General features: G+C 42.1%; 1 protein-coding gene and 1 long non-coding RNA gene across 2 annotated transcripts in view; one reads left to right on the top strand and one right to left on the bottom strand.

The window, feature by feature from the left end:
* Positions 1-24,285, top strand: part of LOC141581711 (uncharacterized) — a 64,332-nt gene that overhangs the window by 2,979 nt on the left and 37,068 nt on the right. The gene's annotated exons all lie outside the window — the stretch shown is intronic.
* Positions 13,303-21,204, bottom strand: LOC120366818 (actin-related protein 2/3 complex subunit 5-like protein). The gene is given in 6 exon segments (XM_039476246.2): positions 13,303-13,460; positions 13,706-13,713; positions 13,759-13,929; positions 13,931-14,019; positions 19,973-20,078; positions 21,065-21,204. Coding segments are annotated over 6 exon segments (672 nt in total).

The following is a 24,285-nucleotide window of genomic DNA, read 5'->3' as shown; positions in this document are numbered from 1 at the left end:
TGTCTTAGTGGCCATTCATATATCTTCTTTTGCAAAATGTCTTTTCAAGTCTTTTGCCCATTTTTAAAGTTGTGCTACTTGTGTGTTTGTTGATTAGCAGGAATTCCTTGTATACTCAGAATAGATGAGTCCTTTGTTAGGGTTACATATATTGTGATATTTTTCTCAGTTTGTGGCCGGTTTCCTTGTTAATTTTATTAATGGCATATTTTAATGAGCAGAAATTTAAATTTTTGTTAACTCCATTTAAAAATTTTTTCTTTTATGATTATTGGCTTCTGTGTTCTAAGAAATCTTTTTCTATCCCAAGTCTCAAAGATATTATTTTATGTTTTCTCTGGAAGTTTTCTGGATCTAGCACTATGTTTAGCTTTATGATCTCATTCTAATAAATTTTTGCATGTGGAGTGAGGTAGGAGTTGAGATTCTTTGTTTTTAAATAGAACTACATGGTTATTCTGACGCCATTTGTAGCAAGGCTTTCCTCTCCCCTATTGAGTTGACTTGGCTAAAAATTAATTGTCTGTGTGTGGGTCTTTTTTTGGACATTGTGTTCTTCTCTGCTCACTTATTCTTATACCAAAACCATACTGACTTCACTGCTGTTATTTTGTAGAAAGATTTGAAATTAGTTTAAGTCTTCCAACTTTGTTCTTTTTCAATTCTGTTTTGGCTACTCTAGGTACTTTGCATTTCCATATATATTTTAGACCAACTTGTCAGCTTCTTCAAAAAATCCTCTTGTAATTTGGGATTGTGACTGATAGATCACTTTGGTGGCAAATGACATCTTAACAATATCAAGTTATTTACTCCATAAACATAATATACATAAACATAAACATTTTTAAAAGTCTTTTAAATTTCTCTCAGCAATTGTTTTGTAGTTTTCAGTACAGTGGTTTTGTAACACCTTATTAATTAGAATCATATCTAGGTATTTGTGTTTATTAATTCTATTGCAAATGGCAATTTAATAAGTTTTTATTGCTCATGCTTATAATCCTAGCATTTTGGGAGGCCAAGACAGGAGGATTGCTTGAGCCCAGGAGTTTGAGTCCAGCCTGGGCAATATGGCAAGACTCCATCTCTACAAAAAATAAAAATAAATAAAATTAGTCTGGCATGGCAATATGTACTTGTGGTCCCAACCACCTGGGAGACTGAGGTGGGAGGATCACTTGAGCCTGGAAGGTCAAGGCTGCAGTGAGCCCTGTTTGTGCCCACTCACTTTTAACTGCAGTCACTTTAACCTGGGTGACAGAGCAAGACCCTGTCTCAACAAAAAAAGAGTTTTTATTTTCCATTTTTTTGTTGCTAGTATGTAGAGCAATAATTGATTTTTTAATATAATGACATTGTATCCTTTAATATTCAATTATTCTAATATATTTTTCAAGATTTCCATAGAGTATTCCATGTATATAACCACATTGTCTGTGAGTACAGCTTTACTTTTCAATTTTCAATGTTTATGACTTTTATTTAGTTTTCTTGTCCCAGTACACCATCTACAGCTTAGTACAATGTTTGGGATATTATCTGTTAACACTGTTATTGATCTTATAAGAAAAGCATTCAGTGTTTCACTGTTAGGTAGGATGTTTTTAGTTCTAGATGTTTAATAGTTGTCTTCATCAGATTAAGAAAATTCTACTCATAGTTGTTTCTTTTTCTGTAATGGGTATTGAATTAGCCCAATATTTTCTTTGAATTATATTATTTTTCTCCATTATTCAATCAATGTTGTGAATTACATTGACCTTTTTCTCCCTTATTCTGTTAATCTTGTGAATTTCAGATTTTTTCAAAAAAATTTTCAACTTCATCTGTTTTATTTTCCAAATGTTAAATCAAATTTGCATTACTGTGATAAACACAACTTGGTCAAGTTACATTATACTTCTCTATACCACTGTTTAATTTGCTAGTAGTTTAACAAGGCTTTAAAAAAAATCTCTTTAATCATGAGAAATATTGGTCTGTAACAATCTTTTCTAATATCTTTGTCAGTTTTCAATGTCAGGATTTTTCTGGCTTCATTAAATTAGTTAGAAAATATCTCCTTCTTTTTGACTTTCAGAGTTTGTTTAATACCATTGTATTATATCTTCCTTAAATGTTTGGTGAAATTCATTGGTAAAGCTACATGGACTCAGAATTTTCTTTGTGGGAAAGTTTTTGACTATGAATTAAAATTACTTAACAGATATAGGACTATTTAGATTCATAATTTCATGTATTTAGTTTTTGTGAGTTATCCTTTCCAAGGAGTTTGTCAGTTTCATCTGAGTTGTCCATTTATTGACCTCTAAAGTTGTTCATCATATTTCCTATTGTTTTTAGTAGATACAGACTCTGTAGTGATAAGCCATATGTAATTTCTGATATTGGTAATACGTGTTTCCTGTCCTTTTTTTTTTTTTGGCTTATAAACATCAGAAATTTAATTTCTCATAGTTCTAGAAACTGCAAAGTCCAAGATCAAGGTGCCAGCAGATTCAGTGTCTGGTGAGGGCCCATGTTCTGGTTCATAGATGAGCTCCTTTTTTTCTTGGCTAGTCTTCTTTGGAGGGGTGGTCAATTTTATCAATCTTTTCGAAGAAACAACTGTGACTCTGCTGATTTTCACTATTGTCTGTCTAATTTCTATATCATCGATTTTCTCTCTTCTTACTGTTTTCCATTTCCTGTTTACACTGAATTTTATTTGCTCTTTTTTTGGATCTGGAGGTGGATGCTCAGATTATTGATTTTGTGCCTTTTTTTTTCTTTATTAATCTAGGCATTTAAAGACCTAACTTTCCTTCTAATCTCCACTTCCGCTGTATCCTACAAATTTTGATATGTGTTGCTTTCATTATCATTCAGTTTGAAATATTTTCCAATTTCCCCTGTGATTTCTTCATTGATCTGCGAGTTATTTAAAAGTGTTTTATTTAATTTCCTGAGAGTTGGTGATTTTCTAGATGGCTGTTATTACTTTTTAATTTAATCTTATTATAATAAAATAACTTGTATGATTTCAATCTTTAAAAAATTTTTGAGACATGCTTTTTGGCCAAGTATATGACCTATTTTGGTGAACATGCCTTGCTACCTGAAAAAAAGTGATTTCTACTGTTAGATGGGAAGATTATAAATGTTAATTAGGTAAAACTGGTGGATAGTACTGATCAAATCTGTATTCTTACAGGTTTGATGAGTTTGAAAACATATTATGAGGATATATGCTGTTTTGGAGTGATTGGCTGGTGAAGATTTACTTGCTGGAAACTTTGTTTTGTTGTATAACACTTAAGGCCCGCGTATGTCATAATCAGAGTCTACAGAACTCAACAGGTGAACAGAGACAGTGTGGCTAAGATTATTTTAATTCAACTAGTTGCTGTGGGCCCACCGTGTATCTGTCTATCCTATTTCTGGGGAGCTCAAGGAGAAAGGATAAGCTTTCGCCAGCAGACAGTCTACTGCCCTGTAACTAAGCATGTCTAGTGCCACTTTTCTTTAGAACTGAGTGAGAGGTGATATGCTCTGGTACCTTAGGGAACTTGATTGCCTTCGTACAGAGCATGCCCAGTGGGTAGTACACTGGAGGGCGAGTAGTACACTGTTGGGGTTGGGGAAACTGAGCATGCTCAGTGGATAGCTCATCTGCGGACTGAGCCTGCTTAGTGGATAGCTCACCTCGGGACTGAGCATGCTCAGTGGATAGCTCACCTCGGGACTGAGCATGCTCAGTGGATAGCTCACCTCCGGGCTGAGCAGGCTTAGTGGGTAGCCCACCTGCGGACTAAGAATTCTCAGTGGGTAGTGCTCCCCAGTACTGAGCATGTGCAGTGGCTGGCTCACCCGGGGACTAAGTATTATGCATGCTCCTTTTAACTGCTCAGCTCTAATACTCGATGCTCCCACCCTGTGTGACTGTTGGTGCCCAGGAGTTAAATCACAAAATGTCAGGAGTTTTGGGTTATCAAAACCAAAGCATTCATTGTGGAAATGGGGAATCCACAACTCAGAGAAAGTTGAGGAATTGGTCAAGATGCTACAATAAATCATTGTCAGTGCAGGAATCAGTCGCTGTCCTGTCTCTTCATGGCTTGGCCTACTGCAGTATTTCACTCTTTGGCTGGAACCTCAGGCAAGCCACAATGGCAGCTTTCTGTTGGTGATCACATAAAGAGGATCAAGATGAAAGAATTTTTCTCAGGCTTCTCTTTTCAGTAATGCTTCTCCCTTTTTGGGATTCCAGGTAGGAGAAGAGGTGAAAAGAGGGGTGAATGTCCACGGCCCATTTTGCTTCTTGGTGGTACTGGGTACTCGATGAGTTGTTTCCTTTAAGGACTGACTTATTTAGGGGGGAGGTCAGAGTTTCAGGAAAGGAGCAGAGGGGAACCCTGCCCAGGGATTTGCGGTTTAATGGCCCTGAGCAATTGGGAAGGCAAGGAGGAGTGGAAAACCATCCAGAAGAGAATGAGTAATTGTGTTTAGAAATTATATTGAGCCTGTTGCAAAATGTTTGCAAACTGTCATGTATCGGCGGGTGAACGTGTGTACGTGAGTGTTTTAGTTACAGCAATTTATTTGGCCTGTCTCTCAATGTGTCGGAAAGTGGTATTGCCACAAGGGTCTGATGGTTTGTTTTTTCTGCTTAAGCAAAATGTAAATTATCTAGCCCATTAATATCTGGGTGCTCTAATCCGTTATTATTAGAGGAGAAAAGTAAAAATTCTGCACCAAGATGAATGTTTGCTTTTAAGGTGATTAATAATGCGCAGCTTCTGTGCATTCATCACTCTGCCAGTGGCCTCTGCAGAGAAAGCAGGAAGGACACAAACTGGAAAAATTGTGCACTGGGGCTTAGTGCTCACCCAAATGACACCTTCTTTCATCTCCCTCTTCCAGAGCCTTCACTAGCTCCCTATTGCCTTCGTCATAGAGGCCAAACTTGCAGCCCTCAGTGAACAGGCCTTATCCTGCCCACCTACTGGAGCAACCATGATGTGCCTATCCCTGCACTGTAGGGAGGCGGAAGAAGGGGAAGAGGTGCTTCTTGGTATTGGAGAATCTTTTGTTCACTGTGGGGAGATAAGGAAAGCTGTGGGGAGATAAGGAAAGCTCGTGGAGAAACATTAGTGCCCAATCTGAGAGTGAGAAATCAGGTGTTAGGTTGATGGGACAAATTGCAAGGATTGTCAGAGCCAAGAGAGGGAGAAGTCCATGAGTTGGGTTGGGTTGTCAGGAAATGCTGCCTGGAGAAGGTGGCCTATAGCTGGGCCTTGGGAAATGAGAAATTTGTGGCAGCCCCAATCACAGGGACTCATCGCTAAGCAACTACTTTATGCCTAGCAACATGCTAGGAGCTTTTTGTAATAAGCATGACTCCACCTCATAGCCCTGCAAGGTGATTATTATTATCCCATCTTTGTGGATGAGAAAAACAAGGCTCAGAGAGGGGAAGACACCTACCTGGTGTCACACAGTGAGTGAGGGGCAGAGGATGAACAGACCAGTTTGGGAGGCTCTGAAAGCGGTAAGTCTGAATTCTGTGCTTCTCTCACCGTTCTAAGCAGGAGGAACTCTTAAGAAGCAAACAACCTGGACAGAGCGTGTGGGATAAGGTACCACATGGGCCGAGGCTGGCCTCCTGGGAAGCAAGGAACCTGGAAGGACGTAGGGGGACTGTGGGGCCACCTCTTGGGACAGTCTCAATGCGAAGCAGAAGAGACGATATCGAGAGCCATGAAACATAGGCTGGTCTCCCACCCTGGACCGTACATTAGCAGGGAACACTGTCCCCTGAGGGTTGGGGCTTTCTACTTCCATTTTGGGAGGAACACATGATATGATCTCTTCTCTCCAGCCCCACTCCTCAGCCCTTCATATCTCAGCCAGACATTACAGCAGTCCCCTGGGCTCCAGTGACATCTGTCCATGGCAGCCGCCATGATGACCTTTGTAAAATGTAGATCTGGTTAGGGCACTCCCCTGTTGCCAGTGTTCCAGAATTCCCTCCATTCCACAGGAAGAAGTCCAGGACCTCAGCTGGGATGCTCTAGCCCTGCCCACATCTCGGGCTTTAGCACTTCCTCCTACTTTCTGCTTCCACTTTCTGAAATGTGCTTCCTCTTCCTCTCCCATCTCCTGACTTTTTCTGATCTGTGAACAGTTCTCTTCAGAAGAAGGAATCAGCCTTCTGGGCTCTCAAAGGGTTTCTATCCTTTACAGCTGCCGGGGAACCTAGTCCAGTCCTCTGAGCTTACTGGCTGTTGGCATCTCTTCTAATCTCAGAGAAAATGGACTGAGAGAGGCACAGATCTGATTCATGTGGATGGCAGAAGAACATAGCTGTGGCGGTAGACAGGGAGCTGCTGTGCCTGCCAGCAGCATGTTACCCAACCGGCCAACAAGTATTCACTGAGTGCTGATTTGGTGCTAGACTCTAGGCTGGGCATTCTGGGCACTGAGATAAGTGAGCCAGAGATGGGTCATGCCTGCATGGAGCTTACAAGGAACAGAACTTGGTCAAATAGCTGCCCAGCTCAGAGTTTCCCAAAAGTGATCCCCATTGAGAATTAATACCCTTCATCCTAGGAGCAAAGGTATCGTAAGGACCCTGGGTGTTTTCCATCCCCAGTGTGCTGCTTGGCCCTCACCCCTTCCGGAGAAGAGCTCATTCTCAGACCCACGTGCACATTTTCCAGCCTTGCAGACCTCACCTCGCCAGAGGCAGAAGGAAGTCCAAGCATTTGTACCAGTTCATTTGGATCTTAGCAGAGCATAAAAAGAACTCTCTGGGAAATTATAAAAATATGCAATCTAAAGATCTATCCGTAATAAAGGGTTTGCCTCTCAAGGCAGAAGCCTCTTAGTACTGTTTTGTAAGCAATGACTTCAAGACTCCTTACCTTTGTTAGTGTGAGCTCCCTGGAGAAATTGTCTGAGCTGAGCCAAGGTGAGCAGGAAGACTGCTGGGAGCAGGTGCTGGCCAACCCAAGGTCTGTCTTTGAAGCCCCAGGAGACAAAAGTGAGAGGAGAACTTACTGATGAGTGTCCAGGTGGGGAGTATCCATGCCCTGCCCAACACTCCTAAAAGTGGCAGAAATTGGTACTTGCAATTGGCATTGCTGAGCTCTGGAGGAATGAGGCACAGGGGAATCCCCCAGTTTGCAGCTGGGAAGCCCTTGTTAAAGGTAGCAATGCAGCTGGTTAAATCGTTATTGTGTGCTTACTGAGGATGGCACTTTAGGGGATTGGTAGATATTTGGGAGATATTAGAGTATGTTGGCTACTTCTTATGGCCTTTTGGGAGGGCGTAAATATAGTCTACAATAAACATGGTCTAAGAAGCCCAGTTGGAAAACAGAGAGGGAAGAGCAAGTAGTGTTGACAGTAGAACCCTCTCTTCCCCTTTCTTTAGATTAAGTCTTGATGGGTTAAGCCATGTGCCTTGCAGAATTGCAAAAGTAGAATTTCCTGCCTCCTACTAAGGTAGGAAGGCAGGAAAAAAACAACAGAGAAGTAAGATTGGATGGAGAGGAGTCAAAGGAATAGAGGAAGCTGATTCCCCAGTTCCTAAGCAGCTTTTCAAGCACACTCCTGTCTTTTAGAGGAAATGATACCTTCATTATAAAGGGCATCCCTGGGATATAGCCTTGAGGCAGAGGGCAGATGAGATCTGCCTTAGAACAATTTTTTTCTGACTGTTTTCCTCCAAGTTTATAAGCTGTTGTTCAATATTCTAGTTCTAGCCTATTTTTAAAATTCCAGTGTATTTGACATTGTGATTATTGTTTTGTACAGTCATTGCTTAGACTTTGCCAACTTTTTTACAGTATCTATCTTGTCATTCTACCTTGCATTTTAGACCTTTCATTTGGGACAATTTCTCTTCTGTGTGAAGCATAAGCATTAGTATTTCCTTTAATGGGCATCCTATAGTAGTAAATTACTTGTTTTTATTGTCTCCAGATGTCTTTTAAAATCCTCATGATTGAAAGAAAAATTTTTGGATATAGAATTTCATATCGTCAGTCCTTTCAACATGAAGATAATCTTCATGTTTTCTATCTTCCATTGTAGTGTTTGAGAGGTTGGTTGTAATCTTAATCATGGTCTTCTTTTTCTTTGGTATTTTGCAATTTCACTGTAATCTACTTAGTGTAGAGATTAAACAAAAATTATTCCACTTGAAACTCATAGGTTTTCCCCAAACTGAGAATTGGTGTTTTTCAACAGTTCTGGAAAATTCTCAGCTATTAACTTCTCCTGTATTGCCACTTTCTCATTCTCTTTGTTGTTTTCTTTTGGAACTCTGATGATAATTGTATTAGACCTTCTTGACATATTTCCTTTTTGTAACCTCTCTTCCACAGTTCCATCTTTCTGTCCTATGGGCTGCAGCTAGATAATTTCTTCAGATCTTTTAGTCTACTATTGCTCTCTTGATGGGTGTTTAATCTGCTAGTTAACATGTTTAGTGAATTTTTGATTTTATTATTGTATTTTATTTCTATTTAGTTTATTTTCAATCTTTTCCTGTGCCTATTTATGTGTATGTTATATTCTATATCAAAAAGTTCCAATGCCTAAGGTTTCTGTGAATTTCTTTTCCCTAATGCTTTTTACTAATGATACTTTATTTCCCTGTATGTTTTTATGTTTTGTAATTTTGGGCTGTAAGCTGCTTATTGTCCTTGAGACTTTATTTGTGAGGATTTTTGGGGACTTTTTTGGGGTTGAGTTTCACCAGAGAGGATTTTTATTTGCTTCTGAAGTGCCTGGGGTTGTTTGGATCTCACAACTAGCATAATTTTGGATCTCAAAGTTATATAAGAAGTGGCCTGTTTACAATGTTTTCCCCTCTAACCAGTGCCAGAGTGTATTGGTTAAGTTTCCTTGTTGCGACTTTATGGTGATCCAGGTTTACTTCTTACTCACTTTTAGAGTGTGTGGCCTCTGTGAGCCTCAACCTTATGCAGGAATTTCACATTAGATCGCCAGCCTTGGGGTTGGCTGATCAGAGAAGCATCGCAGCATCTCCAGAGGTTAGCAGAAGCCTTCAGGGAGAAAGCAGACTGTGGCACTCATTTTCCTTCCAGACTTCTTATTTCACTTTGTTTTAGGGCTTTGCAGATTTCTTACTTTTGTGCCAACTCAATAATGCATTTAAATAGATTTTAAAAAATATTTTATTCAACCGTTTAGTAGTTTCACTTGGGGAGGTCCTTCAGGACAATCAAATCTACCCTGCTGCTGGAAATGAGCCATTATGTTATTCTTTATAACTCAAGTTAATTTCTTATTAAAATCACCATTGACTTTGTCTCCATTGATTTACCTCTTTTGCTCCTGCCCTGGGTGGGTGGGAAGAGCTTTATAGTGCCAAGGCATGGGTGTGGGAGCAGGGTGTGTCTGATCCCAATATTATATTCCCATGTGGGCGTAGGTAGAGATGGTTCACCTGAATGATAACTGAGCCATCCATCCAGCCTCAAGACATTTTCAAGTCTGTTGGCTCTTGCCAGCAGTCCTGTGCCACTGCTGGAGGTTGTATTGACACTCCACTAGGGCCTGGATCATCAATTCCTTCTATAAATTACAAAGAAATGCTTGCTCCTGCAGGACAGGGTGGGGAGCAGGAATGGAGTTGGAGGCTTTCCTCCAGTGACTCTATATAGGGCCTGCCCTGGACCACCTGGCTTCTGGGGAATGGAGTGGATAAGGCAGTCTTGGCTCTTGGGCTGCAGCTGAGCTGAGATATGTCTAAAGGGGTTGAAGGGCTTGACCCAAGGGTAAAGGAATCTGGTGAGTGAGTAGATCTAGGGGGTCAGAGAGACCATTCATGGCCTGGGGCAAGAGAGAGAGAAGCTGGAGAATCAGGCATTACTGGCTCAGGAAAGTAGGCACAGGGTTTGCCTGAGAATTACCTGAGGATTTCCATAGCCCCGAGGATTTTCTTCTGCTAGTCTCTGGGGCTCCTGGGAGACAGGCCTGGGATTGAAACTTAAGGTGACCTCATTCTCCCCCAGTCCTCTCTCCATTTCTGTCCTGTTCCCTCCAACTTTTTTTTGCTACCATTCTGTTTCATAAAGAATCCATTAAATTTTTATTTATTTGAAACATAATCTTCATTTTCTTTTATTTATCAAAGTCAATATGTTCATGATAGAAAAGTTAGAAAAATGTATGAAAGTGCACGGAGGTAATTAATGTTTACCCACAGTCTTATCTACTGTTATTTATATTTTGCTATACATATTTATATATTTGTCATATCTAAGACAGGAAATACATAATTCAGTAATTTATATTGTAGAATTTAGATGATATTCGGTGGCATTTGTTTTTACAGACTTCTTTATCCCCTTAATGATGTATTATGATAAATTTTATTGCTTTAAGCACTCTTCGAAAAGATTATTTTTAATGGCTCATAGATTCCATTTTCTAGATGGAGTATCGGGTATTCAATCAAGTATTATGCATTTGTATTTTTTCTGATTTCTCAGTTTTATAAGTTACTCTTTAATGAACACACTTATGTGTAAATTTTTGTGTGCACCTGATTTTTTTCCTGTATGTATATTGCTGTAAGTGAAATTGCTAGTTAGTTATTTTAGGCTTTTGATAATCATATAGAGGTGTACTACAATAAGTCGATATATATGTGTATATATGTCATATAAAATGCTAAAAAATATTGTGTTCTGCAAAACTGTGCACTGAAAATAACATGACTTATGGGGAAAATAAATTACTCAAAATTTATTTTATGTTGTAACCACAACACTAACAAAAGATAACAAGCCTCATAAAAATGCTATTTAAAAATTAATTAGATTTCTAATAAATAGAGTAACAATTACATTACAGATTGGACTTTTAAAAGTTGTTTGATGGAAAGGGATATAAAGAAGAATTGGAGAGGAGATGCTGGGTTATGGAGACAAGGAGAAAATGCATAAAGGTGGTGAATTATCAGATGATAAGTACTTTCATGGCAGAACAAGTGGGAAACTCTAGCCAAAGAATGTGGGTGAACAGGCAGCATGAACTGCACCCCACTGGGGCTTCTCCTGCTCATCCCAGGGCATGGGCATTGAGTTCAGCTGTTGATACTTGGTGATTTAAAACACAGCCTTCTGGGAAGAATTACGTAGGAAGCAATGCATCCTCTGGGTTCTACTGATGTCCTTAACTTTCTGCAAATCACTTATGTCCTCATTCTCATTACAGAAGCTTATGCTGTAGCAAACAGACTGTACTGCAAAATTGCTGTCCAGAGACATTGTTTTTATATACTTCTAAGATTAATGTATAAAAGTCCTCAACTGGACCCTACCAAACACAGAGTATTTAAGGCCAGGCGTGGTGGCTCACACCTGTAATCCCAGCACTTTTCGAGGCTGAGGCGGGTGGATCATGAGGTTAAGAGATTGAGACCAGCATGACCAACATGCTGAAACCCCGTCTCTACTAAAAATACAAAAATTAGCCAGGTGTGGTGGCACATGTCCCAGCTACTCGGGAGGCTGAGGCAGAAGAATCGCTTGAACCCAGGAGGCGGAGGTTGCAGTGAGCCAAGATTGTGCCACTGCACTGCAGTCTGGCGACAGAGCAAGACTCTGTCTCAAAAAAAAAAAAAAAAAAAAAATTTTTCTTGCCAGTTTGATAGATTAAACATGAACTCTCATTTTAAAATGTGCATTTTTTAATTACCAAGGAAGATGACTATTTCTTATATATATTTTAGCCAATTATATATCCCGTGTGAGTTGTTGGAGTCTGTCTGTTGCTCATATTTTTATTAGAGTATTAGTGCTTTTCTTACTGATCTTTTTAAATATATGATGGTTATCGATCCTTTCTCTGTCGTAATTATGTCAATTTTTTTAGCTTGTCATTTACGTTTCAGTTTTGTTTATGATTCTTTTGAGGTACAGAAGTTTGAAAATGTCTATAGCTCTTTTTCTTTACCTTGTGCTTGGAAAATTGTCTTCTAGATTGCTTAAGTATTTCTTCCTTTTTTTTTTACGTTCAATTGTTTTAACTAGCCAATAATTTATTTTGATATATAGTGTGATATAGTGATCTAATAATTTATTTTTCTCATACTACTATTTTCCCCAGTATTTTAAAAATTATAATTATTCCCTTAAGTTTTGGATACTTCCAATAATATATATTTATCTCTTATTATGAATTAAGCCCATTTAAGGGTGATGCAACAGATTTCATTGATTTTTATGCCAGTATTTTTCTTAGAGTCCTTCTGTTTTAGTTATTGTAGATTTTTTATTTCCTGATAAGCCAAGAGCCTTATTGATGCAGCAAGAGCTTTACAATGAGGCAAAGAGTGTCCGCCTCCTCTGGGAAGATGGGATGTCTATACAAACCCTTGGCTTTTTTCCACATCAGAAAACAATCTCTCCCTTTTACCACAGTCCTTGAATCTGCACCTGCCCAAACCATCCCCCCCTGCCACCCACCAGCGCACACAGGTGCCAACCAGCCACTCTGGTACAACCAAAATGTCAGTTTTGCAGTATGCAAAGACAAGGGCACAGACTGTCAGACTGTCAGATCCTGCACAGGATTTAGGAAACAGATGATTTTTCTCTCCACCTTGAAAATAAAATACATTTCAGCAGATGCATGTCCTAAAATAGTGTAGTTGGAAGTTCCCAAGAAGGTGGTCCATTGTCCATCCCTTTTTCACCAGCCTGGGCATCAGAATTCTTCTTGAGATAAAATGAGTCTTTTTATTTATTTATTTTGTATTTTTTTTTAAATTTTACTTTAAGTTCTGGGTTACATGTGCAGAATGTATAGGTTTGTTACATAGGTATACATGTGCCATGATGGTTTGCTGTACCTATCAATCTGTCATTTAGGTTTTAAACCCTGCATGCATTAGGCATTTGTCTTAATGCTCTCCCTTCCCTTGTTCCCACCTCCACCCCCCCAGACAGGCCCCAGTGTGTGATGTTCCCCTCCCTGTGTTCATGTGTTCTCATTGTTCAGCTCCCATTTATGAGTGAGAACATGCAGTATTTGGTTTTCTGTTCCTGTGTTAGTTTGCTGAGAATGATGACTTCCAGCTTCATCCATGTTCCTGCAAAAGACATGACGTCATTCTTTTTAATGGCTACATAGTATTCCATGGTGTATATATGCCACATTTTCTTTATCCAGTCTATCATTGAGGAACATTTGGGTTGGTTCCCATTCTTTGCTATTGTAAATAGTGCTGCAGTAAAAACATACATGTGCATGTGTCTTTGGAGTCTTTTTATTCTTTTAAACAGTCTTTCTTGCTGTAAGAACTCTTATAATGGAGCACAATCCTCCTACTGCTAAGGCCTTTTCATGCACCTGGAGTAACACTGCATGGTTTTCTGTGGGCTTCTCAAAGCCTATGTCAATGTGCCTCATTGACAAGTCAAGGCTGTTTTTGTCTGAATACAGTAATACAAAAAACTTTTTTTTTTTTTTTAAAGTAGAGATGAGGTTTCATCATCTTGGCCAGGCTGGTCTTGAACTCCTGACCTCGTGATCCACCCACCTTTACCTCTCAAAGTGCTGGGATTACAGGTGTGAGCCACTGCACCTGGCGTATTTTTTTTTTTTTTTTTTTTTTTTTTTGTATTTTTAGTAGAGACAGGTTTTACCATGCTGGCCAGGCTGGTCTTGAACACCTGACCTTGTGACCTGCCTGCCTCAGCCTCCCAAAGTGCTGGGATTTTGTCCAGCAACTGCACAACCCGCCCAGTCTCTCTGCTCTTGAACTCTGTGAGTGCTTTTAGCACCACACCTTGGGCTTGTTCCTTCACAGCTTGATTCTTGGTGTTGAAGAGAGAGTTCTGCAAGGCTGCAGGGAACGCCTGAAACATGTACTGTTGCCATGGGAGCTCATCCACCCCACTCCAGGCCTGCCTCTGCTGCTTCCTGCTAGTCCACACATTTGTTGTCAAATTCGTCGATGTCCACCAGGCGGAAGCATGAGGATGGCGTGTTCTGGGCCGTGGCAGGAGCCCATTCCACTGGCTCCGATCTGTTCCCACCTGTGCTGGCTCAGGGGTGGGAAACTATTGTAGATTTATACTTAAATTTCTCAGAGCATAATCTCTCCTTACTTTTTTTTTTTTTAAACCCAAAATTTTCTTAGCTAAGAATTTCACCTGTGTCTTCCTCCAAATCAACTTCAGTTTATCTATAGGGATTTTTATTAGGGTTGTATTAAACCAGGGGTCAGCAAATTTGTTTTGTGACCAGCCAAGCAGTAAATATGTTGCTTTGTGAGCAACATATAACCTCAATCTCTTTTCCCTCCTCTTCCTTCTTCTCCTTTCCCTCCTCCTTCTTGTTTCTTTTCTTTTGTTTACACACAAATATAAAATATAAAAACCATTCTTGGCCGGGCACAGTGGTTCCTGCCTGTAATCCCAGCACTTTGGGAGGCCGAGGCAGGCACATCACCTGAGGTCAGGAGTTTGAGACCAGCCTGGCCAACATGGTGAAACCCTGTCTCTACTAAAACTACAAAATTAGCCAGGCGTGGTGGCAGGTTGCCTGTAATCCCAGTTACTTTGGAGGCTGAGGCAGGAGAATCACTTGAACCTGGGAGGTGGAGGTTGCAGTGAGCCAAGGTTATGCCACCGCACTCTAGTCTGGGCAATAGAGCGAGACTCTGTCTCAAAAAAGAAAATCCTTATTCACAGGTTGCAAAAAATAGGCTGCAAGCTGGATTCTGGCTCATAAGCTGTAGTTTGCTGACCACAGTGTTAAACCAGCATTAATCGTTGGCGTTGCTTGGCTTGCAGCTCCCTCTCTCCACCCCACCTCCCTCATCACGCAGCCTTCTCCCTGTGTCTGTGTCCCTCGGATAAGGACACCAGTCATCTTGGATTAGGGACCTACCTTGTTCCGGTATAATTTCGCCTTAACTAATTATATCTGCAATGTCCCTGTTTCCAAATAAGGTCACATTCTGAGGTACTGGTGATAATAACTTCACCATATCTTTTTTTGGAAGGACACAATTTAACTCATAACACAAATAAATTAATCTGAGAAAAGTATATTATAAATCTTTTTAATATTTAATATTTCCATCTAAACATGACATATATATTCTATATTAATTTTATTACATTAAACCTTTCATACAAACCTCAAAGAATATGAATTTATATATTTGTATGAAGCCTCCCATTTGTCTTGCCACTATTTATGCACGAATTTATGTCTACATTTTTAAGTGAACTTGGTTTTTAGTTTTCTTTTCTTTCTATGCTATATAAGTGTTATCAAGACCATGCCTCCTCGATGGAATGAAGAGCTTAGCTTTCCGTATTTTTCTATGCATGAGGACAGTTTATCTGGAATGGGAATTAATGCTTCCTGGAAAGTCTGAAAGAAGTCACTAGTAGAACCATCAGGCCCTGTAACCTTTTTTTTTTTTTGGAGATAATTTTTTGGCAACTCTACATTTCCTCCATGGTTACTTCTCCCTCTCTCTAAGTGGACAGAATCACCCGAGCACTTGATTCAGAGGTCTTGAAATGCCTTCCTTCATCTGGATGCATGAAAAGTAGACAAGTCTGCTGACTCTGAACTCAAGACCAAGCTGATAGGCTCTGACTATGGGAGGTTTCTTCAGCAGAATAAGTTGACTGATGCATGTTTCAGGAGTTTGTCTGCAAGGGCATTAGGCTATCTGTTGAATGCCTGGGTATGTCTGTATGCATTGGAGTAAGTGTGCAGTGACCAGAAACAGCATGCATGGAAAAATGAATGTGTCTATTCTGCCAAGGGATGGTGGCATTAGCAATCACCAAGGCAGCAAAGTAGGTTTGCAGCTAAGGGCTGCTGATGTTAGTCACCTTCTTAGCCTTCACAACAACCCACAAACTCAGGCAGCCGTCTTTCCAGCCCAAGCTAGTGCACTCAGGGCTCACCTGTCTTGACACTGCTCCTCACCATGTTTCCACAATCCCCACAAGGCAGGGAGCACACCTGCTCCCAATGGGCACCCCCACAGGTGATGCTGTGTGGAGCAGCCCATTAGAGTATCAGTTTTCTGGCTATTCTTTGGAGCTGCTGGCTCCAATATGTTTCCCCATATGCTTGAACCTTTTTGCAATTCTTCCATCTGTTTCTGGGAAATGTGAAGGAATTTAATGATCTTTTCTGGGGTTATTAAACCGACAGCTGTTGTCATTAATAGAGGACATTCTTTAGTGCAGTAAATAAATGCTAGTCATAACTCCAGCCTGTCTTATGCATACTCATTAATGACCAGAGCATTTATCTCAAGACTGGAGTGATGAACATGGGTGGAGGGGTTATGCCAGCTTTTGAGATGATTCATCTTCAAAGTGTGAACACCCTCACTTCTTTTTTGTACTCTGGGCAGCTTTTGAGGCAAAATGTATAATTGGTAAAAAGCAAAATCCAATCCAACAGCCTTTGGCTTTCTTTGAAAATGAAGGAGCTTGGATGTTAAAAAGGAAAGATTACTTTTTTTACTGTGTGCTTCAAATTATGGTTCATTTTCTAGTAGAATGTTAGAGGCAGAGAAACGAACTTTAATAGCTTGAATTGGAGGTTTTCTATACTGTTGTTGATTAGAAAAAGAGATACAAGGTTGTGCTCACACAGAAAAACAACAGGGAAAAGACACTAGATAGTAGAGGCCCTGACTTGGCCTTCACCTGCCTCATAGACAGAGTGGATTTTGGTAACCGTACCCTTAAGGATTAATCTTTGGAGTTCAGATAGCCTGGTAAGGCCACAAAGCAGAAAGGTAGAGGAATTTCTTTCTTTTTTTTTTCCCAGACAGTCTCACACTGTGGCCTGGGCTGGGGTGCAGTGGTGCAATCTCAAGTTCACTGCAACCTCCGCCTTCCAGGTTCAAGCGATTCTCCTTGCCTCAGCCTCTGAAGTAGCTGGGATTACAGGTGCCCGCCACCATGCCCAAATACTTTTTTGTTTTTGTATTTTTGGTAGAGATGGGTTTCATCGTGTTAGCCAGGATGATCTCAATCTCCTGACCTTGTGATCTGCCCACCTTGGCCTTCCAAAGTGCTAGGATTACAGGCGTGAGCCACCATGCCCAGCAGGAATTTCTTATCTTACCAGGAAGTGATTCCAAGATGTATGAACTGGGGAAGGTGAGGAATCTGGAGACAGCAAAGCTTAGTTATCCTGGCAGTCACCTACAAGTCTGCCCTGGCAGCAGGTTCTCCAGGCTGGCTTCTGGAAGAGCTGGGTCAAGCAAAACCATGTTCAGGCCCCATTCTTATGAGAAATTGGGGTGCATGGCAGGACATGGTGGCTCATACCTATAACCCTAGCACTTTGGGAAGCTGAGGTGGAGGGATCACTTGAGGCCAGGAGTTTGAGACCAATCTGGGCAACATAGTAAACCCCGGGAGTTACTTGGGAGGCTGAGGTGGGAGGATCCCTTGAACTCAGAAGCTTGAGGCTGCAGTGAACTATGATCAGGCCACTGCACTCCAGCCTGAGTCACAGATTTAGACTCTATCTCTAAAAAAAATAGTTGGGGTACAAATGGCCAATGATCAGAGAAAGAAACAAGAAGACGACACCTATAAACTTGGCAGCACTTAGCAGCTTGGGCCCCAAGTACTATTTTTCATCATCTGCCATTCAAACCTATTGAGAGCCCTGTGTTGCGGAGGTGGAGGCTTAGCAATTTCCTTTAGATACTGGATTAGCCCAATGAGGGGAATTTGGAGTGTATGCCAGGAGGCCTGATGGGTTAGAGACTGTATCTCTATCTACTTGAGTGCTTCTTGCTTAGGGAATGAAGATCAGAACCCACAGCAGCAAGCTAAGGGTGCCCAGAAGCAGTGGATCTGATAGTGGAAGAGGCAGGGGAGAAAGGGGACATCTGACACCACAGAGTCACTGCTATCCTCTTTGTCTAGTGATAAGCATTTCTTCTGAAACTATCCATCCATCCATTCAAAAAGCCTCCCTGAGTACCTGCGTATACTGGGTATCATGCTGCATTGTGGAATCTAAAGGGCTTCAAGGGCCTGCCCCTGAGGAGCTTGCAGTCTGGTGGGGAGAGAACAATATGGCACCACTGTGTGATGACTTCTAAGGGGGGTACACACAGGGTCCCACGGGGCACAGCAGAGGGGCATTAATTCCAGTTTTGGTGTGAGTAGGGGAAGATTCTGAAGGAAATACCATCTCAGCTAAGGGCTAAAAAACAAGCAGGTTTCAGCCAGTACAGAGAGGGTAGAGAAACTTCTAAGCAGAAAGAATAGTGGTACAAAGGCCCCAAGAGGAGCGAGAGGCTGGAGCTGGGATGTAGCAGGAAAGGTGAAAGAAGTAAGAGATGAGGCCAGGGCCGGGTGCAGTGGCTCATGCCTGTAATCCCAGCCCTTTGGGAGGCCGAGGCTGAGACAGGAGAGTTGCTTGAACCGGGGAGGTGGTAGTTGCAGTGAGCCAAAGTCACGCTACTACACTCCAGCCTGGGCAACAGAGAGAGACTCCATCTCAAAGAAAAAAAAAAAAAAGAGAAAAGAAGTAAGAGATGAGTCTGCAAAGGGAAGTATAGGAAGCCAGTCCTTGGGTACACTCTGTGGCTGATTAAACATACCCTGACTTTCCCAGGCTTGTAGGTTATAGCCATGCTTATAACAGCCTCCCTGATGCATTCACTGAGATTTTCCTATCGTCTTTACACTCCACCCTATACACAAATTAAAATGGAAAATTCAGTGAAGTGAAAGATAAATGGCTGTGTGGTATTTGCCCAGGAACTTGGTGCTCTGCTAAGAGCTTTAGTAACCACATAGTGTCTCCATATCTTCTTCTTGTGGGGGAAAAAGAAAGAAAACACAGTCTCTTGGGCATGGTTGTATTTCCTGGCATCAGGCATAGAGAGAAGTGCCAGCACTCCCTGGGGAAGAAAGTTCAAGGGAGTCTTCTGAATCTGTCCTGTGGTCTTTCACAGCTCATGTTTTCTCAGAATGATGGACCCACAATGGGGTCCTCAGATGGTTTCTCAGGCAAGTTTCCAGTGGACATGACTTTGTCCCATTCATTTGCAAATGAGCAGAAGCTGGGTCCCAGATGCTTCCGGGTCATTCAGAGAGCAACACTCTGGCCTTAACACACTATATATCTTTGAGTTGCACATAGAGGTAGCCTCTTGGGAAAACCACTAGCAGATTTCTCATGGAGGAGTCAACTGGGGTTGGGAGGAGTTGAGAGCTCTTGATCCTCTTGTGGGAATCTAACATTAAATAAAATATTTCTCAGATCCTAGCAAAGCTTGGGTCTTCTTTTGAAATAAAAATACTTTCAAAGAACTTCTCCCTCTTTGTTGATACAAGTAATTTCTATTATAACGGTATTTAAATATGTACCAACATGAAAGCCGGTGTGAAATCTTTCTGCTGATGGCTCTCATATGACTATAAAAGCAAAACAAATGGACAAATTATAGAACAGCAAACGATGAAATCAATAAAATTCAAATTAACAACATTAATTTAATGGGATATTGTTTTACCAAACTGAAATCGTGGCTCTCCCTGTGAGGATAGGGTTGACCATGGAGTGTGGTTCTTGAGGGACAGGTGGACCATTTGAGGAGCTGTGCCCCACTCTCCTCTGCTGTAATGACTGTGGGAAGTATGTCCAGCTACAGAGCATGCACGTTGCTGTTCTTTTCTTCTTAGCTTGCCATAATTAAAGAAAATAACTGAACCAAATGTGGTCCTTGAAATCCTGGAGCTCTGTGTTTTTAAGCCCTGGTCCTAACGCGCGCGTGCGCGCATACACACACACACACACACACACACACACACACACACACACACACGACACAGACACACATGTGCACGTATACCCCAAGTATTCAGGAGAGCATAAAGGCCACTGTGAAAGATGCACATCCTGGCATTATGGGACTAAAGGGGCAAACCGGATTCACATATGGAACGATCATGTCACCAGGACTGTAAATTCCATGCACCTTGAGAGGCCGGATGTCTCTCTGACCTCTCTTTTCCCACACCATGCTCACATACCTATGGTGTGAGAAAGAAGAGATCAGAGAGACATGGCAGTTAAGGAGCCACAGGGGACACCAGCTTTGCAAGATGTATAGGGTGTAGCATGTGGGAGGAGGGATGACTAGGGAGGGCAGGTCACTGGGGATGATCTTGGTGAGGACCAGCCTTGGTTGAGAACGCAAGCCCTTCTAGGCTTGATCAAGTCTAGGATGATGGACCTCCCACCCAGGGCTCATGGTCTGACCCTGGCTTTAGAAGAGCTGTGGGGAGCAAGCTGCCAGGAGTGGCACCTGCCCATCCCAATGTTCTCCTTCACCGCCCGGGCCCCTCACCCAGTGTGCAATGGAATAACTTTTAGACCAGGCTGCCCCTCAGGGAAGGTAAATCCTAAGACAGTAGTTATATCAGTTACACCAGTAGCATCAAACCTGAAAAACAGGGTTTATTGAATCCAAAAACATTTGCTAAATCCCTGTATGATGTACTGGGTAGGAAACAATATCAAGGAATTCAATGAGGGAGATAAATCAGGAGTATAGATCATCGTAGCACAAGGTAAAAACATGGTATGTCCTGTATGAGAGGGAGGGAGGCTACCTCCAGCGAGGGTAGGGGTAAAATCTAGGCAGACTTCTACAAGGAGGTGGTCTCTGAGAGGTGACTGCAAGAAATTCTGAGAAGGCAAGGGCTGGTGGCCCGGGAAAGAGAGGCCAGGGTACGGAAGGGAACAGTGGGAGATGAAGCTGGAGTTGGAGGACATGGAAAGCCAGGCAGAGGAGCTGAGAGTGTCTCCAGATTTCTACTCAGGGATGGCTCCAAACCCCACCTGGTCAGCACATCGATTCCATCCCTCTGGAGGGAGTGTGGGAGCAGGACTGGAAAAGAAGACTCAGGAGATGATGGCAACTGTGTAAGAGAGAGAAGACTAAGGAGGTGGCAGTGGGAATGGAGGGAAGGGGCACAGAGTGACTGGCTCCCATGACAGGCTTTCTCTAGCCCACTTGAGGAGTGCGTGCAGAACTTTGTACTCCTCTGGCCCTGAGCTACTGGAAAGTCCCCCAGAAGCAGAGTTTTCTTGTGGCGGGGTGAGTGATGTTTGGAGAACATCCATGACAATCTCCATCTGTACCTCCAACTCCATGTCCTGCCCTCTAGAAATTCTGATACATGCTGCTCACTTGCAGTTCCAGCCCTAGATTGCTGCTGTCTAATGTCTAAATATGCATTCGTTGGCTGGGCACGTGGCTCATGCCTGTAATCTCAACACTTTGAGAGGCCGAGGCAGGTGGATCACCTGAAGTCCGGAGTTCGAGGCCAGCCTATCTTGTCTGACGTTGATCTGGAGGTCACCTTTGGCCAAAGGGTTAACTGAGATTGATCTAAACCTTGAATCCGTACCATAAAACAGTGTACAGTTAACATACTCATCTACATATTCAACTACAAGTGATATACCACAAGGTCTGCTGTCAATTACAGATCCAGCAACAATCAGGAATTAGGAACACTACGTCCAGAGAAAGGGGGTTCTTTGGGTCTATCTCAGGCATCCTCTTCCTGGTGTCCTGCCCCCAGGCTGTGCTAGGAAGACCAGATGGCCACAGGCACTGCAGCAGCTTAGACACCGTGTGGATCAGAGCCTGGCCACACCGGACTGCCACCAAAATGTTCTCTATCTCTCCACCTTCACCAGGAGCTGTCTGAGGCCAGAGACAGACACATGTATCTTGCTGGGCTGCTGCCAGCACCTGGCACACAGTAAATGCCCAGTAAATGTTTGCTGAGTTGAATCAAACTTAAACTCTTTGTATGTGGCTGATGGCTTCCAGCTCAGGCACCAAGTGGAAAATCTACATTTCCGTGGCTCACTGTTTTTGTTTTGGGCAGGGCAGCCATCATCAGGCATGTCCCTCTGCCTCTTAAGCCCTCCCCGCCACATAGCCCCGTCACACATCTTGATCTGGAACAAACTCTCTTTGCTTTCCTGGCACTGTGGCTGTCTGCCTTGTCTTGGCCTGTGCATTTCTGTTCTGGGTCTGTATTTCCGTGACCTGGATTTTAGCAGTGATGGAAGGGAATTTTTCCCTCTCCAGTTTCTCATTGAATCCATAGAAATGTGGATTACTTAGCACAGTAAACAGTCTCTTTTGGTGCAGCTGTGTGTGTGAGTGTGTGTGTCGGGGCGAGTATTTGCTATTTAATCATGTTCTGTCCACTGCGATCTTCGTTGCCTCTTGACTTTCTATATGAGGAGAATTTAGGTTTAGCAATCTGGAAGAAAATGGTGCTGGTACTCACCTTTTTTTTTTTTTGAGATGGGGTCTGGCTCTGTCACAGGCCGGAGTGTAGTGGTGTGATCTTGGCTCACTGCAAACTCCAGCTAATTTTTGTATTTTTAGTAGAGACCAGGTTTCACCATGTTGGCCAGGATGGTCTCCATCTCAACCTCATGATCCACCCACCTTGGCCTCTCAAAGTGCTGGGATTATAGGTGTGATCACTAAACCTGGCCGGGACTCCTCTTAAAGCTTTATGGCAGAGCAAATACACTTAAAAAAACAGTATATAATTGAGGTGAATAACAACATTTTTCTTAATATGCTTTTATTGTCTGGGCATAGTGGCTCACACCTGTAATCCCAGCACTGGGGAGGCTGAGGTCAGGAGTTTGAGACCAGCCTGGCCAACATGGTGAAACCCCGCATCTACTAAAAATACAAAAATTAGCTGGGCATAGTGGCTCATGCCTGTAATCCCAGCTACTTGGGAGGCAGAGGCGGGAGAACCCGGGAGGCGGAGGTTGCAGTGATCCAAGATCACGCCACTGGACTCCAGCCTGGGTGACAAGAGCAAAACTTCATCTAAAACAAAAACAACAACAACAACAAACTTTTTTTCAGACTTTGCCTAAAATTGAGAAAATATCAATTGTCCATCTCAAAAAGTATGAATATCCTTCTTGTTTTTATATGTCGCAGAGTTGGGGGCTGCGTGTACTTGCAGGGAGTGACCAAACCCCCTCCTGAGACCCTTTCTTGGCTCTGCCATGCCTGTTGATTAGGCCACATCCAACCCAGTGTATATGGGCTGGCACCTACCAAGAGACTGAACCCATCCATTGTAAATGCAGCATGTATCAGTATATTTTCAAGGTATAACCAATGGATTTGCTCGTAGTGTGGACGTGAGGAAGGACTGGGCATGGTTCAGAGTCTTGTTTTGGGCTGTTTCCTCTAAAGTCTTTTCATTGCACTCTAAACAATCACCACATCAACCTTTGAAGTATGGGAAAGGCTTTTGGAGAATGGGTTTAGGATGAGTGACGTCTCCCCTTTAAGCATCTTCCTCCCAGCTATGCTTGTTTCCTGCTTTCTGGGGCTGGGGATGAAGAATCTGAGTCACTGGGCTCCAAGGCAGGGACAAGTTCTGCCATGTGTCCGAGTGTAATGGGACAGTATATAAGCCAGCCACCAGCTGGTGAAGCTCATGGGTCAGGCTGCCCATTGTCTCCAACCACCCTGATGACCACCCAGGGTTCTGGCACCATTGGACTTGGAGGCAGAATGTATTTGGCTGCGGAGGATGGCCACAGTGAGGCAAAGCTCCCTAGTAAGGCCTGTTGAATTTACAACTCTCCTCTTTGTGATGGGGTTGAACTTCCCAGCTCAAATCAGACCCAGGATGTTCTGTTAAAAAGAGGAACAGAGAATTATATTGATTGGCCATGTTTTATAATAACTAAAATTCAATAATACTCCTTGTTAATTAAGTGCAGAGGGAAAAAAATCCCTTCTGTAAATATAGATTACAAGAGACAGATGAAGATATTATATTATAACATGGGAAGATGCTAATGTGATATGTGTGTTCTATAAATACCATAGCATCAGATCTGTCTTGATGTTGAATTGCTTTTTCCTGCTTATCGGACTCAAACCTCTCTGCCTTCTTGTTGAATGGAGACTTTGAATGAAGATTAGAAATATGGCTGGAAGGAAAGTTTTTTTTCCCCATTACTTGAAGCTGCACAATAAAAACTTGATTTTGTAAAGGGAGAAGCAATCTACAGTTACCTGTATTTAAGAGATACCTGATGGAGGCATCTTTGTTCTGTGGTGCTTCTGTAAACAGCAATTGAAGGATAATTAAATCTTTAGTTTGTTAGAACAGGAGGAGATTAAATGGGCAGTTCTGATCAACTCCAAATCATCTTTTAAGTTCC

This window comes from Saimiri boliviensis, chromosome 17 (genome assembly GCF_048565385.1).
Source record: "Saimiri boliviensis isolate mSaiBol1 chromosome 17, mSaiBol1.pri, whole genome shotgun sequence".
Classification (NCBI taxonomy): Eukaryota; Metazoa; Chordata; class Mammalia; order Primates; family Cebidae; genus Saimiri; species Saimiri boliviensis.
Note: the sequence above shows the minus strand (reverse complement) of the source record. Positions and strands in the feature narration are given on the sequence as shown.